General features: G+C 38.0%; 1 protein-coding gene across 1 annotated transcript in view; it reads right to left on the reverse strand.

Moving 5' to 3' along the window:
- The window catches only part of ANO2 (anoctamin 2), a 168,742-nt gene that overhangs the window by 63,264 nt on the left and 77,807 nt on the right, over nucleotides 1–27,671 (reverse strand). The window contains exons 14-15 of the mRNA XM_030480569.1: nucleotides 27,281–27,292; nucleotides 23,299–23,382 (exon numbers count right to left, since the gene is read on the reverse strand). Of these exons, the coding sequence (XP_030336429.1) occupies nucleotides 23,299–23,382; nucleotides 27,281–27,292 (96 nt within the window). The remainder of the gene's footprint in view (nucleotides 1–23,298; nucleotides 23,383–27,280; nucleotides 27,293–27,671) is intronic.

Genomic DNA, 27,671 nt, shown 5'->3' on the forward strand with positions numbered 1-27,671 from the left:
CATGCATGTATATTCTAGTGCTGACAGAATGGACATTTCTCTATATACCTCTAAGGGCGAAACTATTTCTGACCCTTGAACTTACGTTCTATTGGTTATAAATTCAGAGAAAGAAATAATGATTCTCCCCAAGATGACTCAGTGTAACTGTAACTGCAAGGAGCTGCTTAATGGTAATAGAAATCATTCAGTCCCTATTCTCAGTCATCTATTCAGATGTGATACTTGCTACAGAAACTTTTGCAAATATACGATTTTATATAATACAGAGCAGTCAATGATAATCTTTCTCCCAAATGAGGAGGCATAGCACAGAGAATGCTTTCCAACAGAATCACTTTTCAACAACAGGATCACATCAAAGCATGACTTATTCAGGAGGTCCAGATGCCCTGTGGAAAAATAACTATCCAGTCTAATGCTGCAGCCAAATAAATCTGTTAGCAGTATAAAGGGATCAGCAATATGAGACTTTTTATACATATAAGATCATCAGAAATAAAGTTCCATATAAAACAATGGGTCCTTTCTTACAAAGAAAGAATTGAAGGGCATGATTTCACAATACATACAGTTACTGTGTGAAAATAAAAAACCTGTCACTGACATTGATCATATTTTACTGTATTGTGTGACATTAATTGATTTAGAGTGCATCATTATGTTACAGAAATGCAGACATATGCTAATACCTATCAAAGTGTATATGTACTCCTTGATTTCCACTAATGTGACCAAATAAGACAAAACGCACATTTAGTTAAGAAAAAAAAAAAGGTCCTGGTACAAAAAACACTCAAGGAGCTACCACGTAGTCAGATTGTTTGGAGACTTTGGTCTACTAGCTAAATGTACTTTCTAGTGGAAGTAACCAAACATTTACCCATTTTAGAAGAAGAAAAGCATACCCAACACACAAAATGAAGCACAGTAGTTAGCTAGAAAAATGGACTGAAGAATAAACCGGTGCATGTTTCTGAGCTGACCCCTTCTGTCATAACTGCTCATGATTAAGAATTGATGGAATAATCTTGTGTTTCTCTGCACAGCAGTTATCTCTCTGAGAGAATATGCTTCAGAAAGAAGATTTAGGAATTGACCAGCAATCTGATATTCCTCTGCCTAATCAATACAGAAAAGTCTGGTTATAAGTGAAGTATTTCAATCTATCTCATACACCTCTGCTTCTACATTAATTTAATGCATTAAGAAACAATTACTCAAGTGAAATATTTTTTTTTTTTAACTTTCCAGGATTACATATGACAATCTTGTCCCTGTTTAGTAGAGAATTACTGACATATCTGTATTTGGCAAATGCCTGCTAATTGGATGCAAAAATAAAATGTATCATTGAAACATAGCACGTGAATCAGAAATATCTTCTGTGGAGCTTTGGATTAGTAACTGCATAACTTGCTAACTTGACTAGATTTTTAGCAGTGAAAGAGTTAATATGGATAATATCAGCTTAATTAAGAAATAAAAAAATATTTAATTTAAGCTATTACAATATTATATTAACAAGACATCAAAATTTAAAGTCTTCACTTCCACATGTTTAAACAATTCTGGAAATTCAGAATCATGGGGGTTTTTTTTGATTTTGACTTCTATAAAGAAAATTCATCACCAAGAACATGAAAACTGAAAAATATAAGGCATAAACTGTAAAGTTCATATGTGAAAGAAATCTTCATTATTCACTACTGATTTTGCTTTGTTTGATTTGCTTGCTTTTCTTATACTTCAACATATGCAGTGGGTCAGACTTTGATTTCAGGTCCACATATATAAATTAGAAGGACTTTCAGTTATGGCTTGTGAATTACTCCTGATTTATAGTAGTTTAGCAGAGATCAATGTCTTGTTCAGAAGTGGTGACTTGTATCAGTCAGGAACAGGCTGGGACAATTACAATTAATGGGACAATTACAGTTTGTATGCACATATATTATCTATGATGATTGATAGGAAACTGAAATTTCAGGAAAGCCCATGTATTTTTGACATAATTCTAACCTTCATTACTATTTCAGTTTATGTTCAGCGGAGAACTTTGCAGTGAAATGATCACGTTTTTGACAAGCAGAGTGAGGCTAATGGTATGCAGAAAATGTTTAAGCAGAAACATAAGTATGTGCTTGAATATGTGCAAAATACAAACTCCATTTGCCAGAAGCAGGGATCTGGAGACAGCATCTAGATTCAGACCAGCACATGTGGGCCAGCAAGATGGTCTTAATCTCAAGGTAACAAATGAACATTTAAAAAAGAGGATCTTCTCCCAAATCTTCTTCTTAGGCAAGAACTATTTTAAAAGTGCGTATTCTCCTCCTACAAACACGCACATGCACAAACATTCAGACATGACCGCATATATACGAGCATATATCTAAAGGTATCCCAATGCTGTTAAGATATGATAGCAAGGCTCTTTTTAAATTGGGCTTTACATGCAGCATAAAAAAGCATTTCAATGAAGAAGGAATGTTTTTATACTCAGTTTCTCCAGTGCTGACTTTCATACCATAGCATAGTAAGTGATTTTGCTTGCATCTTCTACTAGTAAAAGAGAGTGCCTAAGAGCGTAGGCAATTGTGATCCGCCAATTATCTGATATGTATTTCCAACAACTAGAAGAGGTCAAATAGCAGGCCAGAAGCATGTTTCCAGAAAGGTGAGAGCTCTGTTCTTGCTGTTTGCAGAAGGCAATGTGAATAAACACTATTCCTACTCACAAGATAATCAAGGTTGTACAAATAACTGTAATTTTTATCTTCCTCATATCTGTTTATGAAAATAGAGCTGTAAGCTTATTAGTAGCCATTTCTATGATAAACTATACTTTGCCTGAAAGAGCTTTGGGGTATCAAAGTTATTTCTATAGTTGCGATTTGACAGTAGACAATTTTTATGACTTTCATTGCAATAGGCAGATCATACTTTTCCTAGATCTGAGCTCTGCCTCTCATATTTACATTTCACTCTATATTCCTTCTAAATTAAATAAGTTTACTCTGTCTATCAGACATGAAATTTCACAATAAAATCTTGAATACTTGTCACCTGAGGCTCAGCTCACATTGAAATCATCCATGGACTTAAGGAAATTAAAAGGAACTGTTTTCCTCAATGTTAAATGAAAACTTCCTTCTTATAGAAACTTGTAGAATGTAAAGGGCAGACTGAGTCATGAATGGAATTCCAACTGTTTTCATCATCATTTCTCTGCTGTTTAATTCACAATAACACAAGTAAATTAGAGCTGTATGAAAACACACTCTTGTTTCTAAAAATGACATTTTGAAGTCACACCTGACTACAGCTTTGTCATTTTTTGGCTCATTCATATCTTGTCTTTCAGTCTTCCTATCATCACCCCTAACTGTAAGCCAAATTCATCTTGTTCTTTCTTTGCTAGTTTTTAAGCATGGATTGTGCAGCAGTGTGAGAATGTCAGTGCTGCAAACATAACACTGCCTAACCTTTCAAACAGTAGAATCATCTAAAGGAGATTTCAGTACAGAAAAGAAAACCAAGACTCATTAGGACATTAGGCATTACTTGGCTTCTTTTTAGTGTTCAGTTGTATGATCTTAATGGACTATGATCCTTACAAACTTGTTCATTAATGTTCACATACAGAAAAAGTTAATTATGCACTTTAACTCCAAGATAATTCACTGCCAGCACATTTTTCACATAAAATGTTTTAAAATATACACATTAAATACTAATAAGAACTATTTCTTCCCTTCTACTTCTGAAAAATTCCACATCCTCAGAAATGAATTGAAGGCCATTGAGTAAAAAGCTTACTTAACTAACTTTTAAACAAAAATTTGAAATCAATACATTTGAAATAAAATACATACTGATTTTGTCATTTTCCTTTTCAAAAATAAACTGGCTCAGTAAATTACATGAAACACTCGAGTTTTGACACAATACTTAAGATTCACAGATCTAATTCCTTCTATATCTGGTTAATTTTACTACTGTGACTAGTCCCCAGTTGGCAAGGTTAGTTCTGGTGGTAAAATCATGTACATGCAAAAGCCTTTTGAAAATCTTCTACTTTTATGTTCTTTGTTCATAAGCTATTTTTGATGAAAATCTGTAAGAGTTATAGCAGCTGTCCCATCACCCTCTCTAACAACCTGACTCTAAGTCAGGTGAAATGAAAAAATACCCACTCACTTCAATGGACTTCAGCTACAGAGTAATTCCTACTGAACAATTAAGGTAAAGCCAGTAATTTTTACTTTACAGATAAGGATGTATTTAATACCCTGAAAAATCTTTATACACACCTAACTTTAACACTGTGATAAATACAGATGTTATGTGTCTGCTTTCTAGGATAAAACTTTCCTTAATGGTCTCTCATGCCAGGACCTTGTCTTGCAAGATTTCCATTTGTAGCTCTCCCTTTGACTTCAGTAAGGTCTCTGGAGAAAGGAATAGCATAATCACACTCTTAATCAAATTTATTAAAATCCTGATGATATACAACCCAATTAAGGAATACCTCTCCATTCCACAAGAGCTTTTTACATTCACTACGAACCATTTTCTTCCTCACCACATAAAACTTACTGTATGCATTGCCATCTGTCAATATGAAGTACTAGCCTTAGAAATGAAAATGGGGTAATTAAATCTACAAGCTATTGCTGATTTAATAATGAAAAGATAATGCTAATTAGCTGAAGAACTTTCGAGCAACTTTCCATCATGCTATTAGCCACACTGAGAAAACCCCAGCAATATCATGATATGCCGGCTTCTAAAAATAGGCTCTTCCTTATCTCATTTGCTGGTACAGTACTTCCCTCAAGTGGTAAATGTATTTCCACCTGTTTTGAAGTTTCCTGTATGATATCAAACAGGAAAGATGAGTAGTGCACCCTTGCTGCAAAGAAAGCCAATCACAGAGCGGGCTGTATTAGCAAAAGAATAACCAGCAGGTCAAGGAAGATAATTCTCCAACTATTTAGCTCTGCTGGAACTGCATCTAAAGACCTATATCTTGTTTTCGACTCCTCAGTAAAAGGAAGACATATATATACTGGGACAAGTTGAGCCATCAAGAGAGTTATGGGGTTATAACTCTTACACAGCACGAAAGTCTGAAAGAAATGGACAGGAAGTAGAGAAGTAATACCTACCTAGACGGATAAGCAAAGAATGGCAGCTTTTCCAGGTGAACAACAATCCAATAAGTAAAGGTAAGTTAAAAAGTAAAAATAAAAAAAAAAATCTGTAACCTGAGTAATTTTTTATGACAATTAGCTACTGGACAGACAGTAAGTAGTTGTTGCAGTTCTTTTCCCATGCAATCTTTTCTTTCTCCAGAATCTTCCTTAGATAATACTGTCCTGTTGTGACAAAGAAATCATTGTGCAATGGATGACTGGAATGGCACTATTGCTTTTTTTTTTTTCTGCATATAGACAGCATCCTTTCCTTTTTCCAAACCATCAGACTATGCATTTCCTGATCCTGCCAATACTTTTGAAGGCTTATGTAACCTTTAGGCTGTGTTTACCTTTTGCAAAGATGCCTGGCATCAGCTTGCGGATCATACCAATCCTTACATGGTCTATAACATTTTCTTGTAGAGAAAAATGTCTTATTGTGCTATTGTTTCAAAAATCTGAGCTTCTATATTTGCAGGAAAAAAAAAGAATTCCAGAAACTTTCATTGCCAAGCGTTCCAAAATAATATTTGTTCCTTGATACAGGTTTCTACTCTTATCTAACTAAAAAAGATTCTGAAGTGCATCATTTATATTTAAACAAAGGTAAGGAGTAACCCTTAAGCCAGTATTGTCCAACCTTTTCCGTAAGCAAATCATTTCATAATTTAGAACAAAACAGCACCATAGCTCCCTGTCTTTTCACTGGTTTATCTGACAATATTTCTAATTACTATCAGTTGGAGTCCATAGAAAAACTATGCAAGTTCAAGAAAGCAAAAAAAAACCAAAAGCTTGCTCTGATGTTAGGATGATTGGGCTGTTTTGAACATGCTTATACTTGGGGAGACTTTCTATGCAGAACAGCAAGGGGTTAAAGATCTTATCAAGCTGTTGTGAAGCTGAACAGCCTTGCTGTTATCATTGGGATTTCTTCTAAGTTCTAGTTGGTCTGATCTACCTCTTTGTAAAATGTTCCTTATTCATTCACTGAAAGGCCAAAATGCAAGCAGATTTTGTTGGCTTTTGTTGGTTTTTTTTTTAAACAAAAAATGCCTTTCATCCCAGAAGTGTTAGATAGCACCTGCTCGGCCCGTTTCTTCTGATGTTAGAGGTCAGCATATGACAAAATATAATAAACTAAAAGCAAAATCTAGCAACTCATAATCTAAACCAAAACAAACCAAAACAAACAAAACAAAAAAAAATACCCCCAAACCAAATAAGTTTATGGGTTTCCTTTTTTTTCTGTGAATTATTGCTTGCCTGGTACTGTGGTGCACTGCTTTGACTGTTCATTGCTAATTCTTCCTCAGAAGGTCTTTCAGCACCTTTCTCCAGGCTCAAACAAAACAGAACAAAAGAAGCAGAGCACAGTAGCTGGGAGGCACGATGAATATTCTTTACACTACCCAATTAAAAAGCAAACATACAAACAAACAAAAAATAAAATATAAATCCCACTCTCAGGAAACATCAATAAGGCAAATCCACACAGAAGACTGAATTTTAAATGTGAGATATTCTCCCTGCAAACATAATCAAGAAGTTCAAGACTGAAGAGCATAACTACTGAAGTATTTCTTTAAAATCAGTATTCTCTTCAGCCGAGTTATCTACAGCAGCAGATTCTCAGCAGATCTGAGAGAAGATGCAGTATCACAGTGTCCTGGGTTCAGCTATAGCAGTCATTTTTCTCCTTCTTAGTAGCTGGTGCAGTGCTGTGTTTTTTAACTTTCAGCCTGGGAACAACGCTGATAACACTGATGTTTTCAGTTGTTGCTAAGTAATGTTTATTCCAATCAAGGACTTTCTCAGTCTCATGCTTTGCCAGAGAGGAGGTGAAGCCGGGAGGAAGCAGAGACAGGACACCTGACCCAAACTAGCCAAAGGGGTATTCCATACCACAGCACGTCATGCCCAGTATATAAACCGGGGGGAGTTACCCGGAAGGCCCAGATCACTGCTCGGGTCGGGCTGGGTATCGGTCGGTGGGTGGTGAGCAATTGTATCCTCTCCCCTTGTTATTTCACTAATCATTATTATCATTGGTGGTAGCAGTAGTGGTTTGCATTATACCTTAGTTGCGGGACTGCTCTTATCTCAACCCGTGGGAGTTACATTCTTCCCATTCTCCTCCCCATCCCTCCGGGAGCGGGGGGAGGAAGAAGGGGGGGGAGTGAGCGAGCGGCTGTGTAGTTCTGAGTTACCAGCTGGGCTCAAACCATGACACACAGACAGAAGAAGAGCAGGGAGTAAGAAGCTTCATTGTCTCATGCCTAGATATTTTGATACTACTGTTGCAGTAGATAGCATGTGTATATAAATAACACAATGTTTCCTGAATTCCTAATTCCCACCTGGGACACAATACCTATTGCAAGTTTGACAAGACAAGAGAACATGTTAAACCCCAGGTGTTTCGCAGTACTACCTTGCCATTCATCCATATCTGCCTCCTGTTTGATAGATAATCCATTTTATCACTATGTCTCACCAGAATTATATACATGGTACTCAGCTGGCTTAGTCATAGCTGCATTCTCTTTGTTAACTCAATTTTCAACTGATAACTATACTCATTTTGAAAACAACAGAACATTTACCCTGGGGCAGTATTTCTAAAAGCAATTATTCACTTTGAGCACCTGCAATTTCTGTCCATCAAACACTCAAAGCAAGAGGTAAAAACAAACAAGAAATCTAGCATGGCTAGTAATGCTGGGAGACTAGCATCTCACATCAGACCCCTAGATTTCTACAGGCTCTGGTGGAGTGTTAATACTTGTTGCTTGCTTCCTAGGTTATTTACAGTCAAAGAATAGCTCTTCAAACAGTGCTCCCTAAAATGTCTCTCAAAGGAAATAATTTTCTCTTCTTTTTATGAGGTATCTAAGGCAGAGAGACAACATGGCCTTCCTCCATCCTTCTGTTTCTATAGAGAGGAGCACTCAATCCCATAGTTTATCCTCCCTGTATGTTCTTAGTGGATATAACAGAACCCTGAAATATGTCTGGAAGGGATACATTAGGGCTGTCTGTATAAGCTTTGAGCATTACACCTACCTATGGGCACAGGAGACCTGATACTTCATCTCTGGAAATATCCCAATCACCTCTTCTCAATGGATCTGGAGCCTGGCTATGATGTGGGTACGTCTTCACCTTACAGAGCCATCCAAAAAAAAAGCCAAGGCACCCTAAAATGGTCCTGCTCCAGATGTTGCCTCTCAGGTCCAAATTTTGAGAAGAGCTCACCATTTCAGTTCTTGCAAAAGAAAAAATAAGAGATGCTTTTTGAAAAGGTACAGCTGGCTAGATTTTCAGAAGTGCTCAGCTCCCAACAGCTTTTTCTATTCTCAGTGGGAGCTATCAGCTGTTAAGCCCTTTTGAAAACGTAGACATATATAAAATTAAAACTAATTGTATTCAATTTATGCTCTGGCCTGCATTCCTGACAGCTGGGATTAGAGCGTTATACCTCAAGCTTGTCGATCATGAGCAACATCCCTCCCTGAGAACAGCTCAGATGTAGACCCTCTGAAACTGAAGGAGGAATGTGCCATCATCTCTTAGCAGCCACCTCTGCCGAATACCTGGGTTCCACCAGCATCAGCACAGTGCATCTGGTAGTGAGTGACTCATGGTTTCTCTTCGTTATAAAACTGCAGGCAACACACTTGGCTGGCTTGGCAGTGAAATGCTTTGGCATGCTGTATGGACTCCAATTATTCTTCAGTTGAAATAGAGCATAACCCTTAGTGCATTTCATTGCATGCTGCTAAATTATTGCACTGAGACACTCCTAAGGGCTGTTTCACATTTAGCTTGAGTGCATGCAGAAGAGTACCGTGTCTGTATAAAGCTCCAGGAGCAAAATGGGAAACCTGGAGGAACTTGCTTGCTGTAAATGTGGGACGCTCCAGGTTTTCAGGGTAGGCTTGCCAGCGTTTCTTGTTTAAGTTTCATGTGGCTGGCTGGGTTTTACTTTGCTTACCTGAAATTTCTACCTCCTATACCTTCATCAAAAGCCATCCAGGGATTTAAAGCAGTCTCCTCACCTCAGTATGGTCATTTTCACTACCAAACACTTCTGAAGGCAGCTGGCTGACCCGCTTCCCATTCAAAATGATCTTGCCATTAGGTATCATATGAAAAATGATAGCTATCCTTGCCAGCAGCCAGCAGTTTCTTACAATCTTGATGGCTCTGTTGAACAGTTAGGAAGCATGAAAGCTGTACTAATGCCCAGTACTCTCTTGGGCATACCTTTATGTGAATATCAGGTAGACTAGTTGTGTACCATTAACAATTCAACCACTGAAGCCCTTTCTGTCTTACACTTCTAGGATGTCATAACTGCTGCTTCCAAACCCTAAAATATTTAGACAAATAGAAGTGACTCATCACATCAGTCCACCTAACATTACAGGCAATGCAGTTGCACATGTAACTGAAATGCATTTAAATACCACACCCCATTACCTTTGTTTTCCTGCAATGATTGCCCCAAAACTCAGTCATAAGTGATGCAAGAGTGAGGCAGCAGGATGTTCAGAATCACTTCAAAGCAAGGGTCTAAGCTGTGCTTCTAAACTCATCAGAAAACCTTAAAAGACTTCATTTACAATTACACAATCTAGCCTTTAATGGAAGGTAGTACTACACTGAACTTGTAGCCTTCTGTGAGACACAGATTTTGAAAACAATATTTCAATGAAGTGTTTATTTGGGCCACTAGAAAGAAACAAGAATGTGAATTATACATTTGTTTAAAACGGTAAAAATGAGCAGATACAAATAGTGCTGTTAAAATTCACCAGAGAATCAAAAGTTCAGCTCTAACAATTCGAGCCTACACAAACTATTCCAATACTCCTATTTCTACTGACTGGCCACACTAGGATCTAGCAGAGTAGAAGGAACCAATACGTTACTTGACATTTGGTAATGTCTTAGGAACAAAAATTTTTGGTCAAACATTTTAAATACTTTTGAAACGTTTGGAACTGCAAAGGTAGATCAATTTTTCACCAGCAGACAAGCTAGAACTGCATTTTTTAAAAGTCTCATTTCTGCTTTCTAGTTTGCAGCTATTATAAATGTTATGAAACAAAAAAATTGTGTCTCACACTGTTAAAAGACACATGGCAAACACAGTCCAGTACCAGCCTATGTTGCAGCAATGGTAAAGAAAGAGTTAAGGTGAACTTATGCTTTATAAGAATTAGGCAGCAGAAGACTCAGCATATGCATTTTTAAGACAGAGATTGTTCCATATAAGCAGCTTCTATGCTTCCGTACAATGAATTACATCAAAAAGTAATTCAACGTTAAAGTTGAAAATTTGGATATTCAAAAGTTGTGAATTCCTAAAATCTGTTCAGAGAATTCTGGCTTGAATAGCACCTTTAAGTCCCTTTACAGATTCAGAGGAGGGGAAATATGTGAAGCTCATACAGACAAATTCAAAATAACACCTTTTCCACTCACTACACAGCCTGATAGTTTATCTCATTTCACCTGGACGAATCAACAGGTATGCACCTAAACACTTGGAAAGACGAAGCACAGAAAGAAAAAGAAGCTGTGCTATACGCTTAGAAAGACTTAGCTGCAGGTTTGTATGGAAAAGGAGATGGGGTTGGGGGAAGAGAAATATTAGGACCAGAAGGGACAACACTGATAAAGGGGAAAAAGTCCTATGGTACACCCCCTGAAATGAAAACAATGAAAAATCAATAACAGAAATAAACTAGAGAAGAACACATGGACATGGCCTGAGTTCTAATCCCATCTCTTTCACAGGTAGTCCTGTAAACTTTAAAAACAATGAAATTATCTCCTTTAGCCCTGCAGCGTTAATGATATGCAATGAACCCCTCGCCATCTGCCAGGAACAGGAGTAGGAAGGCATACAGCACGTAGGACATCCCTTCTTCAGATACCCACAGAGAGATGCTCTTCTCTTTCCTTGGAGTCGTAAGCAGCTGCCCTCCTTACTCACAGCACACTGTGCTCTAAGGTTGGTGCATTAAACAAAAAAAAAAAAAAGAATAAAAGGGGTGATGGAAATCATCCCATGAATGAGAGCAGAGAAGAATAGGCACAAAGCACCAAACAGCAGTGGCTGGAAGGCACTGTAGTTGCATTGCCAAATTAATCATTTTAAAATCAGTCTTTTTTTTTCTTTTTAATGAAAATTCCAATAATTGTTTTTCCAGTCAGTTCCAGTGAAATATACTGATTTATAACCTATCAAATATGTGATATTCCCCTTGTGGCAAAACACTATGTGGGCTTACTGAAGTACATTATATTTCATTTCCTTAAGGAATCAATTATATTATTAAAGAAAGACACCAGTTTAGATGGCATGGTTATTAATTTGCCATTAGTAAACCCACGTTACATTTTGAACCATTTCTCGAGTATTTCTAGTAAACCTCAAATTAAATTTTTTCCAAAATGTGCCTATTATGGTGAAACCAATTTGTCTGCACTTGCTTGGATCATTTATTTTCTGCATTTCACAGAATTGCACAACAGATGGAGTTGGAAGGGGTCTCTGGAGATCATCTTAATCCAATACTCTTAGCAGGTTTCTCAGGCCTTTGTCCAGTTAGGTTTTAATGATATCCAGGGGTGGAGACTCCACAAACTATCTGGTCACCTGTTCCAGTGTTTGACCAGCCACAGTAAGAGAGCTTTTTCTTATGTTTAATGGAACTTCCTGTATTTCAGTTGGTGCCCATTACCTCTTGCCTCCCACTGGACATCCCTGAGATGAGTCTAGCCCCATCTGCTTTAATCCCTCTCATTCAGGTTTTTGAACACATTGGTGGTTTTATTCCCGAGATTCAATAATCTCACCCCTCAGACTCACAAAGGCTCATACAAAGGTATGCCTGATGCTTCAATACTTAAATCAGCTTAGTGACTCTTCACTGGACTCACTCCAGTACGCGCACGTTTCTCTTGTACAGGGAGATGCAAAATTGCGAACACTCCAGAAGTGGTATTACCTCAACTGAGTAAAGAGGAAGGTTGCCCTCTCTTAATCTGCTGGCAACACACTTCAATATGCCTACTAAGAAGATGCGGGCCATTGCTGCAAGGGCGCATTGCTGGCTCATGTTCAACTTGTTCACCAGAGCATCCAAGTCCGTTTTTAGGAAAACCATTTTCCAGTCATTCATTCCTTAGCTTGTGCTGGTGCAAATTTAAATACAGATTATACAGCTGATATCCTCCCATTCTGTTTTTCCAACTAGATTTCCTGCCTTTGTCTATTGTGTTAAAATCATCAGCACACTGGAGAAAAAGTACTGTCTTTGGCAATTAGAATCCCATTTTTACTCCATAGATACATCATCTATTTTGTGGCGGTTTTTATCAGTATGTTTAAAGACCTTTCAATTGTTTTAACATTCTTTTTAAAAGCCTCATTCAGAATTCTTTTTTTGCAACTTTTTATTTCAACTTTACATGTACAAAAATATTTTATAATTGTAAGCTGCCTTATAACATCTGATCTTTTTTGAGGTCATTAATTATGGTTAGAGTCAAAGAATCATAGAATAGTTAGGTTTGGAAAGGACCTTAAGATCACCCAGTTCCAACCCCCCTGCCATGGGCAGGGACACCTCGCACTAAACCACGTCGCCCAAGGCTCTGTCCAACCTGGCCTTGAACACTGCCCCGGATAGAGCATTCACAACTTCCTTGGGCAACCCATTCCAGTGCCTCACCACCCTCACTGTAAAGAACTTCTTCCTTATATCTAATCTAAACTTCCCCAGTTTAAGTTTGAAGCCATTACCCCTTGTCCTACCACTACAGTCCCTAATGAACAGTCCCTCCCCAGCATCCTTATAGGCCCCCTTCAGATAATGGAAGGATGCTATGAGGTCTCCACGCAGCCTTTTCTTGTCCAGGCTGAACAGCCCCAACTCTCTCAGCATGTCTTCATACGGGAGGTGCTCTAGCCCTCTTATCATCCTCGGGGCCCTCCTCTGGGCTTGCTCCAACAGCTCCATGTTCTTTTTATGTTGAGGACACCAGAACTGTACACAATACTCCAAGTGAGGCCTCACGAGAGCAGAGCAGAGGGGCAGGATCACCTCCTTCGACCTGCTGGTCACGCTTCTTTTGATGCAGCCCAGGATACGGTTGGCTTTCTGGGCTGCAAGCGCACACTGCCGGCTCATGTTAAGCTTCCCATCAACCAACACCCCCAAGTCCTTCTCTGCAGGGCTGCTCTGAATCTCTTCTCCACCCAACCTGTAGCTGTGCCTGGGATTGCCCCGACCCAGGTGTAGGACCTTGCACTTGGCTTGGTTAAACCTCATAAGGTTGGCATCGGCCCACCTCACAAACATGTCAAGGTTCCTCTGGATGGCATCCCTTCCCTCCAGCGTATCAACCGAACCACACAGCTTGGTGTCGTCGGCAAACTTGCTGAGAGCGCACTCCATCCCACTGTCCATGTCGCCGACAAAGATGTTGAACAGGACCGGTCCCAACACAGATCCCTGAGGGACACCACCCGTTCCAGGTTCCCAACTGGACATCGAGCCGTTTACCACAACTCTTTGCGTGTGGCCATCAAGCCAGTTCTTTATCCACGGAGTGGTCCACCTATCAAATTGATGTCTCTCCAACTTAGAGACAAGGATGTCGTGCAGGAAGCTATGCGATGCAAAATGAGGATGGAAAAATAAAGACACACTTCTAGAGATGGAGTAGAAGAAAAGGATCTGGGGGAGGAGGAGAATATGACTAGATGAGGCCATGATTAGGAGCTGCTGAAAATAGGAATTGAAGGGGAAAACGGAAGGGCTGAAACCAAACAGTGAGGGTGTGACAGAAGAGGCTGAAACAGATGAAAAAAGTTAATTCACTGGGTGGACTCTGAATTCTGAAAAGAAAAAAAAAAAAGACACCTAACTAAAGGATGGGTTTTGTAATGCTTCAAGAGGAAGACAGAACTGAAGCTGTATTTTTGGTACACCATTTGTAAAACAAAAGAATCTGAGATGTTAAATATTTTTAAATATTACAGTAGGTTAAATTTTAAAGATCCATTTGCTGTGTGAGAGACAGGTGGAAAGAGGTCCAACCTATTTTCCAGGCAATTAATCTCAATAAGAAAACCACGCATAGAACAGAGAAGTTAAGTCCAAAGAAGCAAAACAGAGTGCAACACCTGGTCCGCTATGTTGTCTATGCTTTCTCTAAGCCACTGTAATTTATTATCCAAGAAAGGATGGCAACTGGTGTCTATGGGTTAGGGAGGATTCCAGACTGATGTTCGAAGGACCATCCCATTTTAAACCAATTAGGATTATCTTCACTGTTGTTTGGGAGGGAGAGGGCCTTTAGGGGAGTTAAAAACGCCTGGACTGCTACACCAATAAGGTGGCCATTTTAAACATGACTAATTTTAATCATAAGATTTTAGCTAAAGCTGGCAATTGGGGCAAAGATAGCAGATCTTTAAAACTGTTCTTGCACTTTGGTATCAGACAGTTGTAAAAGCTTTTTAAAGTCCTCCTTTGATTTTCTGGTTTGATTTCAGGGAACTTTAACAATAGAAGACAACCATGTGGAGGACCGAATTTTGAATAGTTATGCTTACCTACGAAGGAATAGCTGTAATAATAGTAAAGGCATACCACTCCATTATCTTTCAGTGGAATCCTTAATGGAAGAGAAGATGCACTAGGGGTTTATTTTCACTGTTTGAAAAGGTAATATTCCACCTTTATTTATATCATTAGCTATGCACCAGTGTTTGAGGCTAGAATTGGAGTATGGTATTGTTACATTAGTCCATGCATGCAAACAAGCTTTATATTTTGACTAAATGAATAATAGAGATTTGAAGAAGAAATGAATCTGACATCGGGTATTAATAATTAGAAGTCTACTCTCATTAAATTCAGTTGTACACTACCCAGATGACATCAATAGGAGAAAAAGTTGCCTTGAATAACTTGATAAGCATTCAAGTTTATATCTACTGCATCAAATGCCATGGTGTGAATGAGCTTCCAAGCACAATGCTATCTTATCCCTAAATTTAGAGAATTGTGAAAATCAGAAGATCAGTGGGCCAGTGTTTTCCAATGAAGCATGGTAATAGCTGCAAAAGTTGAGCAGTTCAAGCTGACTTCTTTAGCTCTTTAAGCTTGGAGTATGTGGAATTTCAATCTTCATGCATTGGATACCCAAAGGATTTTAATGTAAACGCAGTTTATTTCTTTAAAATTGCAGACAGGATTGCAGTATGCATCAAACAAAAACTTCTTGGCAACTAACTTAACTGACTGTTGTTTCCACAGCCAATCTGTGTAAATTTTGTCCCAAATCTGGGCTTCTGTTTTGACCTTGGAGATAAATAGCTTGAAATTTACCCTATAAATATTCTCAACAGAAGGTAGAAAATATACTCCAAGATATAGGAGTTTGTCACCAGCACACAGGAAAGGGAAAATACTCTAGTTTTCTTAAGTTCAAGTATCTGCATTAAATTAAAACACAGCAGACTTCTGGAGATTTATTTTTTAACCTGATACTTTGCTGTAATGCTCTAACCTATTATTATAGTCTTTGACTGGGTACAATGCGATAGTAAGTCATCTGTAGTAACTGCAGACTTAAAGACTAACACTTTATTACTTACTCGGACAGAACTCCAATTAATTTCAAGTACTGATGAATAGAATCTGTAGGAATGAGTCTCTCCATTCAGTTTAACAGGAAAGAGACCTGCATCATCTTTAATGCTGTCAATAAGAAGCTTAGGCCTGAATTCAAAAAAGCACTTAATTCTATCCAAATTCAGGATGCTGAGGCATGTGCTTAACTTTAATCGTATGCTTGAGTCCCAGTTACATGATTAAACAACGCAAGCTATAGTTGTTTAATGCCCTAGAAAAAAGGCTTTCTTGAGCCAAATTCTTAATAAGTAACACAAATTAGACCAACAAGCAGCACCCCTGTCTTCTCTTGTTTCTAGGTTCAAAGCTTTCCTCTGATAAAGACCACTAATTTTTATTTTGGCAGAAAGAATCTTACAAGGATAAGATACCTTTATCTTAAAATCCTGGCTCTGATCTGCCCTGTTCAGTCTCCAACAGTTGAATAAAAAAGCATTCAGTATTCCTGGTTAAACACCATATTGGTGCCTAGGCAAAACAGTGATGATTTATTCCTTTAGAAAAGATAAGCACTGATTTTGTCTACCTGTAACTTTGGAGAAAAGGAATGGAAGCTAGAGAAGCAGGCCAATGTTATTGCAGGGCTGATCTCTATCATCTCTGAAAGGACACTGAGATCAGGGAAGGGGCCTGACAACTGAAGAAAAAACAATTTTGTATCCATCTTTACAGAAAGCACAAGAGGATAATCAAGGAGTCACCCTTGCATTGGTGTCTTGGAAAGTGGTTTTAAAATCCTTTTCTGAGTGCGTAAAGTAGGTGATTGCAAACAGGCATTATGGATTTACAAAAGGTGAATCATGCGTACCAACCTGATTGCTTTCTGTGTGAAAATAACTAGACCTGTAGACAAGAGGAGACTTGTCAATGCCATTAGCCTTGAATTCAGCAACATACAAGTTTGGTGGTCTTGCTCAGAGGGTATTAGCTAATGAATCATGCTCTACATGGAGACCTGTAACAGCTGGGGTACTGCTTGGGTCAATACTAGGACTCCCTGTTTAACATCTTTAAAGAAGGACATGGAGGAGGTGACGGATTGCTTCCTCATCGAGTTAGAAAAAAAAAATAAAAATTGCTCAACTTATGTGAGTCTAGCAGGGAGCCCTGAAGCACTTGTCCCATGAAGAAAGGCTAAGGAATAAGACCTGCTCAGCTTGTTTAAGGAGGTCATCAGGAAAGCAAAGCAAGGCTCTTCACAGTGGTGTGTGCTGGGAGGATGACAGACAATGGGCATAAGTTGAAAGAAGAGATGTTTAGGCTGGGTATAATGAGAAGCTTTTACACCATGAGGACAGTCAGGCAGCGTTCAGAGAATTTTACCATTTCCATCCTTGGGGGTTTTCAAGACCTGACTGGATAAGACTGGACCATGAGCAACCTGGTTTGATATCATAGCTGACACTCTTTTGGGTGAAGGATTTTGGACTAGATAAGTCCTGAAGACCTTTCCAACTGAAATTATTCTATGATGGTATATTTCTAAGCATTTTCTTTTTTCATATCAAGAGTATTGGAAGAGCTACCTCTTTCTGAATGTTGACTGGAATAAAATTCTGAATACTGGAGCACAGAATGTGGTTATACCCTGGGTTCATTTATTTGATAAAAAATGACAAAAACCACCTGAGATTTTCAGAGACACAAGGGCCAAGTGGGACATTTTTAGCATTTTTTACACTGCTCCATAAAAAGATAACCGAAGTCCAAGACAACAATAGGGAAGAGGGGTTTGAACAGACATCGTATACCCTACATTCAAAGAATCCACACGTCTATATAAGAACACACTGAAAGACTATGTCAACAGTCTTTTGAAGACACAAATACTGCTTATGAATACTCTGGTATAAAACTGGTGTAACCCAGAACTCAAACTTCAAAATAATCAAAATTATAACATTCCTGTGAAAAAATTCTTTACTGTAAGGGTGGTGAGACTTTGGAACAGGATGCCCCATCTCTGGCAGTGTTCAAGGCCAGATTGAATAGGGCTTTGCGCAATCTGGTCTAGTGGAATGTGCCCCTGCCCATGGCGGGGGGGAGGTGAAATTAGAGGATCTTTAAGGTCTCTTCCAACCCAAACCATTCTATTATTTACCCTTCAAATGTGACTTGATCCAATTAGACAACCAAATAAAGATACACTACAATAAGTTACAATAAAGAGAAGGAGATCTCTCCCTAAGATTATCCATCATAGTGTCCCCATTTATCTTCAGTTATTCTCCTTTTTTATTTAAAAAAGTTAATGATGCAAGGAATAAGTTGAAAAGAAAAAAAAACCAAAACCAAACATCAGTTATTACATACTCCTCTTACCATTCCATAATCTCGGGCATAGAAGTTACTTTTCAAAATAAAGTAACGAAAGAGGATGGAAAGACACTGGCCAATTTAAGAAATACTCTATCAATCAAAATTGCTGGGTTTATCACATTAATAATAAGGCCCAATAAATGCTAAAAAATTATCTCAATATTAGTGATTAAGGAACTCTGCGTTTATTCATAGTACTTTCACAGTTCTGATTATTCAAATTAGTGTTTATGACCAATTATCTTGGTTTCTTCTACAGAGTTACAGCTAATATATAAAAATATATATATATTTTTTTTTCTTTAGTTAATCTTATCAAGGATTTGCTTAATAAAGAGGTGAACTCCAACATCTGAAGTGTTTCTTAGGCCTTGTGGGAGACTTGCTTATGAAAAACTGGGTAAGGAACCAACTAGTAGCAAGAATTACTATTTCATGTTTCACAGTGCTGAAATCTAAAAGTATATATATGAAGTATTTATCATCAATATACGATTCTATTTTATATTTTCCTGTATCATCCTAACACTAGAGATCGTCCTGTTCAAATCATCCTGCTTTAATTCAGTTGTCAACTGAAACAATGATTCAGAAAGATTTCTTTCTTTTGTTTCAATTATCAGCTGAATGAACAATTTAAATAACTTATTCTGCCACTTTCCTATTTAAAATGAATTAAAGGCAATGAATTAAAGGCAAGATAGAATGCCAGATTCTATTATTCCCAGGGTTTACTCCAAGTAAGAATATGAGCCAAGAGACAAACCTTTTTTTTTCTATAAAGAAAATTTTCCTTCAGAAATATGTAGAATGAGTTATTCAGTTTCCTGCCAAATAGAAATGATAAGAATATATATGATGTTGCATCATGTTTGCCAGATCAGCTGAACATTTAATGAAAAAGAGTCAGGGCCTGATCCATCTCTCCCAGAAATGATTGGAAGGCTTTCTTTCTATCAGCACCAGTGAGATTTGGATCTAGACCCATCTGCATGTTTTCAGGCACAAGACCAATTTTCATTTCCTGACCTGCGTGTATTTCCGTTGCGAACATTAGTATTGCACAGAGAGAGGAACTACTTATCAGAAGATTACAAATATCCAACACCTTTTTTAGTTAACATTCTGCAGATGCAGCAACTTTACACTATTTGTTAAATATTTCTATCCACATCTTCAGCGTTATAGTGTATGAAGCAAGAAGAACAAAAAAATAGTATTAATTTTTTTTATTACGAAAGTTGCATCTGCCATATTTGCATGAATGTATTATCAGACAGGCATTCATGCATGCACAAATAAGCCTTCATCTCTGCTGTAAGGATGAAGAAGCTTTTTAATGTACATGAATCAAGAAGCTCTACGTTGTAAGTGTTTATTTATATGACTCTAAAGAATCAGATAATGCTACTGATTATAAGCTAGATCATTAGAGGTTTCCAGAATAATTCCCTTAGAACTTGTCATTTTTTTTTAATGAATGTCATATTTCATAAGGACTGTCTGTTTATGCATTCCCTACCTAACCTGAGGCATTTCATGTAAATGTTTCAACTCCTTTAGCTTTAAATGATTTCTCTTCTGAAATACTAGAAGCTTAGGGTGTTATTGTAATAGTAACTTCACACCAATCTTTTGTGAAGGGCTCAGAGGCCACACAGTTTCCTTCCCACTCTCAAAATAACCAATAAAATATTTATTAAAACAGCCTGAACCACTCAGTTTGGTGTAGGCTGAAATTTTGTTCTTTGCTTATTACAGTAGCATAAATACCCCAAGTAGTATTTGTATGAGAGCTATCTTCTATAACACAAACCCCATTAGGCAAGTAATACATTAGATCTGTAATACTTTCTATTGCCAGTCTCATCAAGTTGATTTGGAATTTGTTGCCTGGGTAGAGTGACTCATATGTTTACTGACAGGTGCTGGGCATCTTCCACACTCATTAAAGTTAATGACTTCAACAGCAGACAGGGGAAAATGTATGTTGAAGTACGTTTCCTCTTAACAGGTATTCCCAAGTTATCATTTAAGAGACTATGTAAGTGGTGTCAGTTTTCTTCTGCAATCACAAAACCAGCCCATAACCAACTCCCTATCCTTTCATTTCAAAAACAACCCAATTAGCTTCACAGAAACTCATTGTTTAAGGCAAGTAAAAAAGAAAAATGCACTGTACCCAGAGCTTTCCACATAAAAGTTCAGTTTCTTGCCATAAAACTAGTCACATCCTAACCGGAACAGAGGAATTAACATACTGGAAAAAAGCCAGTTATCTTATAGAAATATATGCCTTTAAGCAAGCTCTAAATCAGTATTCTCACAATAGCCACAGCTTTGGCATCATTTCTATCCCAACAAGCCACAGCTGCTGAACTAGAGACTTCTGACTTCATATTAGATAAGTAATGAGAAGTTTTAAGCAGTGGTGCCAGAGCCTGTCCTTTGATATCAACACAGTACACTACAGTTGTTGACCAGCTACAGCCAAAAGACATGCCACTAAATTATACTAGTTAGCTAAAAATATTCAGGCAGGAACTTCACAGAGACTTGTGCCATGACATTAGACTGTCAACCAAGATACGATGAGACTGAGACCTCACAGGAATCTGTGTATTCATACAAACCCAAGAAATTAGGACGACTTAATCTTTAACTACAGAGAGACCTCTACTTTGATGCCTGTCCAAACATTAGATCTGCACTATTAATATAATAAAAGTCCTGTACCCTTGGCTTCTACCCAACAAGACAGAAGTACTGAGCCAGAGACCTCACAGAAACCTGTGCCTTAATATTAACCTGCCATGCAAAACTCCTAAGCTAATGGCCTTGCAATGAGTATAACATATAGCCATCTGAAGGAGGAAAAAGATTAAAACCTCTAAAAATTAGTCAGAAGAACTATTAGAGTCTTAAATACTCACTTTTAATGTCTAATTTTTCAGGATCTTCCAAAGCAAAATGTAATGGTACATTTCCACAGTTACCTTTAACTCAACAGTTCAGTTAAAGAACTGGCCTGTTCCCTCTTTGATAGTTCACACACAAACATTACCCTTATAATATTGAGGTACAAACCACAGCACAACACATCTTCCAAACCCAGACTAATGTGCTGTTTGCTGGAAAAAATTTGACACAAATCAAAAAAAGCGATTGCAACAGAATTAGTAAGCAAAATATTGACTGATGGAAAACTGCTCAGATGTTTTGACTATATTTCAGTAATTCAGGGAGATATGATAGTCAGTAAGTTGTAGGATGAATGCATTTATTTGAATTTTACCTTAATCAACCCAAATGAATCCTTCTGACATATGCAGAACTGTTTGCTCTCTATGAGTAACTGTAAGATAGCAAATGTCAAAGTAATTTAATTTTTAATGAAGTTTAGAAAAGAGATTGAGGTGACTCTGGGAAACTTTACCAGAAAATACTTTAACGACTATATAATGAAATAATGAACTATTTTATGTTTCCAAAATTACTTCAGAATTAAATATTACTGAAAATTGGGAGTTTTTCAGATCAAAATGCCTATATCAATTTCCAAAATAGGATTTTGTCTCTGGTAAGGACATTGGAGAAAGTCAGCATGCAGATGCCCCAAAAATTCAAAACAAATATATTTTTCTGAGTGTTATTTTTCCATCCACATGGGCACAAACAGTAATTGGAGAAAAAAATACTCTAGGAAAGCCTTTCCCTTCTTGGTGTCTGAAAGGGCTTCTTCCCATGTTTAGAGTGCTTGATCTTTAATTCTTTCCCATTTTCCCCCTACACTTCACATTTTTCGTTGCTTCTTTTGCATTAATTTCTAATTTTTAATGTTGTAATTTGTGTCTCATTTAAGCAAGGTAATCACTGCCTCATGACTACAAAAGTCTAATATGCTACAACATTAACTGCTGACTTGTTTCCAGATTTCATTTACTTTAAGTCAGAAAAAGCTGAACAGCAGCAGCTGCTTTGCCCATCTTTTACAGCCTTTGATATCTCTCTTGGAAGGCCTAGAGAACTCCTTAATGTCTAAAGGAAGACCTCTACATACTACCATGTGAGAGTCCCTGCTCGTATTGGGTAAGATCCAAAGCCCATTAAAGTAATTTAGAATCTCTATTGTCATCTGTGGAGTTTGGTTGGGACCAGCAGGTGAAATGAAGTCTCATCGAGATGGAAGATCCACTGGAAACACTTAACAATCTTGATGGTCATCAGCAGAAGAAAGGGATAGTTCAGTTCTTTCATAAGCTGCAGGGCTAAATTTGTTGGACCAAACCTGAAAACTGGAGTATTCTCCACTTCAGATACTCTAAATGTTTAAACAAACTAAACTGTTTCCTCCTACCTGGAACTGGACATGGTTTTGGAATACTTTGGCTTTGCTGGTGCATGTGATATACAGGGAAAAATCAGTGGCTGACCAAGCCTAATGGACCAAGTCTACAGGAACTTATGAGTGTTTAGGAAATAGATCTTTATCAGCATTTTACAAGAGGGGACTGGGAAAAAAAATAGTGTTTGTTCTTAAGTTTGAAATAGTCATAGAAAACCCTGACACACTTCAATCTAAGAATGATAAACCAATTATTATTTTTCCACTTATACTGGAAACGCTATCAAAAGGTCACAACTGTGTAACTGCACCATGACTAAAGATGCCATTGTTATCTAAGCAAAGGAAATCACTACAATAAAAGCAGTTTTCTTTATTGTCAAAGTAGTACTGAAATTCTAGATCATAGCAATGAATCCCTGTGGTGATTATCTTCCTAATCATTCACTCTGCAGATTAGATCCTGAATGATCTGTCAACCACATTCCTAGCAAACTGCTTTACTTTGCAGAGCTAACAAAGTGATGACCTCAAAACATTGCGGTGGCACTGTAGGGCTGCATAACACCAGACCCCTAGCAAGTAACTTATAAAGCTGATAAAGAGGACCAAAAAGTACCTTTTGCAAACTATCCATCAGAGACAAAGATAATCACAGTATAACGAAACTCACATCTATAAGTGAAAAGAATAAGTTGCACCTTACTTCATTTGAATTTTCTATTGTGATGTTTTTATTTCTCAGCTTTTTCTGAAGCAGCTTGGTTTCATACTCTGGTCTGGGATGCTCCTGAAAGACAAGAAAACCAACCAAATGTGTGATTATGATTAAGAGAAAAGAAGAGGGAAAAAGAAAAAAAAAAAAAATTCTGGTCACTTATTCATAACACAAGCCATCAAGACGACTCAACACCACAGCATTTTTTGGACATTGTGGAATGCAGGGGAAGAGCATTCATGCGTTGCACAGTACTTATTAGTCGTCCTTAGGGAAGGAAATAAAAGTGGAGAAGGGAGGGGTCTAGACCACTTGGGCAGGACCAGCTGTGGAAAAATAGAAGGGTAAGGGGATAAAAAGGGCCGGTCACATCTAAATAGTTTGCTGGTCTGTATGGGGGTGCTGCCCACCAGCAACTGGAGCAAGTGCAGGTATGAGACTGAGTATGTAAGTGCTAGTGGAGATAAAGCTGGAGTATCTAGCAAGCAGGTGAAGTTGCCAGGAGCCAGGGAGGTGAGACTCTCTAAAGGTGAGGCCATAGTGGAGTTGGCTATCAGAAGGACCAAGGGAGTACCAACCAATTGCTAAATAGACCACAGGGTATGCAGGTCTCCAGGAGTGTGACCCACTGGAGTGTATATGTACATGTCTGTGTGTGCGTCTTCAAGCTCATGACCAGGATGGGTTGGCTGCTGAGAGACCAGGGGAGTCCCAGCCAGCTCTGATGGAGCAGGATATATATGTGAGCAACTAGAGAGAGGCTGTAGCATTGTGGGTTTATACCTCTGGGTGCCAGCAACTGGGGAGACTGGCAGCTACTGGGAACACAGGGAGCCCAGCTGTTGGAGGGATCTTCATTGCACAGATGTGCATACATTATGTTATCACTAACAGACCTCCATCCTGCTCAGACAGGGAGAGGAGCAGGATAAGGAGGTTGTGCTGTCTGTGCTTGTGTGGCTGCTGCATGTGTGGCTGTGTGGCTGGCAATGTATGTATGTGGTGTATACGTATGTTGTGTGTACACATGCTTACTGGGAATACTGCTTAGCCTAACTACAGGTTGGGGGCACGGAGCTGTGGCTGCCTTGCCTCTCTTGGGCTGTTGGATCTGGCGCAGCTTCCCCTCTTAATAACCTTTCAAGGTTTCCTTGCAAATTATATTTTTATTTTCCAAATTAGAGCATAAATCAAATAAACCTACCACGATTTTAAAGAGAGCAGTTCATAAAAAAGACAAATGACATGTATTTCCTCATTCCACCTAGTTCTGAATTCATTCAGAGCCTGGAATTTGGATTTTATGCCTCTCACAAAAGGGCTATTCTTACAGCATTGGTCATACCGTCCAATCTTACTATGATTAGAACATATGCTTATCAGTCCAGTCACTAAACTAACTTACTAACCCTTTTTAACGAATCCGATGGCAGTGAAGAGAATATAAAAACTATTTTTTAAAAGTAATTAATCCTTATGGACAATAAAACAGGGGTTGCAGCAGTCTTCCTTGGGGGGATAAGCATGCTGTCATTTTCTGTTCTCTGTAACATTTTCACTACACCAGACACCATCCTGAGTATTTGCTGCTGCACACTAGTATATAGACATAATGAGACTTCCAATGTATTTTTTATCCTGATCATGAGATTTTCCTGAAACATTGAATAGGTATGTGAGCACACTATCATTTAAATAACTGCCCTAAATGAATATTTACCTTTTTGAACTCTATGAACAAATCACATGTATGTCTGTCCTAAAAGCAGATACAGAAATGTATCCTACTGCTTCCAGGGAGTCTGGTACTAACATGGGAGGCTTGAGGGAACTTTTTTTCTCTAAAGCTCAGGTATTGCTATGTCTCTGAGACTCTTGCACTATGATGCTACACCAACTATAACAAAACTGCTAGCATAACAGTTTGTTTTACACTAGTAATTTCATGTACTATTCAAATTAATAAAACATGTTCTGAGGGTGCAAGTGTGACACTCTTCGCATCACAGAGTTCTTTTACATTACTCATGCCTCATGTAAAAATCAATACTGCAATGAATGAAGTTCAGAAACAATTATAACACTTCTCGTCACAAGGGTCACTGTTGTTATTGCTTACAAAGTGCTATGTGTGCATGTGGAACTCCAAGAAATAATGAGGCACGGGAAATCTCTGACATTACTAAAGTTCATTAGCAGCAAAAATGGTGGTGAGCAGGATGGGAAAGGGAAAAACAAACATACAGTGCAACAATACAACAATAAGTGTTCAAAGATGCTGTGGTCAATGCCTGTACCTCGATGTTTTGTAAGTTTTCCCTAGCTTGTTGATTTGCATTAATTTGTATCGTGTTTAAGGTTCAGAGGTCAGATGGAAGAAACATCTTTAGACTTAAATGATAAGAAAGGATAAAGGCATCAGCCATGGATGGCTACATGAGAGAGACAGCCTGATGAAAGTAGAGAAATGAGATAAATGAAGCTGTAAGAAACTGAGATCAAATCACACTATGGGAGCACCTGCAGAGCTGAATTGGCTTGCTTTCTTTTTTCTTATTTTCTGCTTAGCAAAGCATTCTGGGACACCAGGAGCAGCTGCCAGAGGTCAGAGCAACTTTTGAAAATTGGCTTGAAAGGAAACACGGTGAGAAAATAAAATGCCAAGCAAAACATTGTACTGTAACTTACATTTTTGCTATTGATAGTTTTGCTTTGAGTGCATGTCATGTTCAAATTTGGTCAAGTTATGTTTAGTTTTTTTAGTAAGACATTTCAATGTCCTTTTAACTGCATTTCATATACCTACATCTGGATTGGGAAAATTAGTTGATCTGTCTTCACTGAATCTGCCAAGTCATCTTACCCTAGACTGAACAAACCACAGTGCCTCCTGGAATGTATTTATCTATATATTCCTTTTATGAGTATATTGCATGAAGCATTTCTTTACAATACAGATTTAGAGATGCTTGATCCTGATCATATATACGTGGATGTGAAGGAACAATTCCACTCTGCTGTAAAGAGAGTGTGATTCAGAATCAATTCTTTGTCTGAAAATGGGAAGAGTTCAACAGTTAGGACAATAAGCTAGAAATAGTTGTGATGACTTGAAGACCAAATGTCCATGTAGGGATAAATATGAATCCCATGATGCTGGAAGTTTGCCAGTACAGCTGCCAGACACTTATTGAAAACCATGTGAGCCAAGGTACTTTGAGGCCAAATGAGTGCTCAGAGTAGAAAACGATAATTCCCATCCTGAAAACAAAGAGCCAAATCATGAAACTTTTACTTAGACAAAACTCATATTGACGTCAGTGGGAGTTTTCCCTGAGAATGTTCTCCAAGATTTGCCTCAAACACACAATGTGTATCCATTATACATTACAAATTAATACTGTGTAGGTTATGATTCAGTTTGATAAGAATATATAATGCAAGCTGATCTCTCTTTAATTTTTCTTTGATTTAGGAAGAAAGTGATAACGGAATTTCACAAAGCATGCATGACAAACACATCTGGATTTGTCCAAAGAAGTGATAGATGCTCCATCCCTGGCAGTGTTTAAGGCCAGGCTGGATGAAGTCTTGGGTGACATGGTCTAGTGTGAGGCGTCCCTGTCCTTGGCTGGGGGGTTGAAATTATATGATCTTAAGGTCCTTTCCAACCCTTCCTATTCTATGATTGCTAAGAAAAAAATAGAACATTAGAAACTATCCCAAATTAACAGACCAGAGGAGTTAAAAGCAAAAATTAAGCCAACCTACTGCTTCATTTTTACACTTTAAGGAAAGTCAAAAAAACACTGCAAATTCACTGAGCAGCCTTGTCCTGATATGCTGAACACATGCGGAGCAGCAAAGCAGTGGGCACCAGTAGGAAGGTAGACTTCCACAAACGAGAACTGGAATGACCCAGCTGCTGACCCAGATCAAGATGGAAACTTGGAATGAGTAAAACAGAGACCCTAGCTCTTCTCTGCTGCAAGAGGGTTAATTATTGCAAAACATTATTTCTTAATTATTTCTTATGATGATGGCAACAGTGGGTAGTGGGTGAGAAGTCTAAAGAAGAGATTGTCATTCACACCAATGATCTGTTTTAGACTCTCCTAGTAATGGGATGCTCAGCCAAGGAAAAGTACTTTTATATTTCAGCACATATGAAGGGATCACTGGTAGATGTTCGCAATCTTTTTAACTCAGATCACTTGCACAGTAAGTTTGATTTATGTAAAATTAAAACAAAAGCTTGAATAAGTCATCTAACGTTTTTCCAAGTTTAGGGACATTAAAAGATGAAATCCATTGTATAAGAAAGGAACATGGCTATCAAAGGTATTCTAAAGCAACATAAA

This window comes from Strigops habroptila, chromosome 3 (assembly GCF_004027225.2).
Source record: "Strigops habroptila isolate Jane chromosome 3, bStrHab1.2.pri, whole genome shotgun sequence".
Classification (NCBI taxonomy): domain Eukaryota; kingdom Metazoa; phylum Chordata; class Aves; order Psittaciformes; family Psittacidae; genus Strigops; species Strigops habroptila.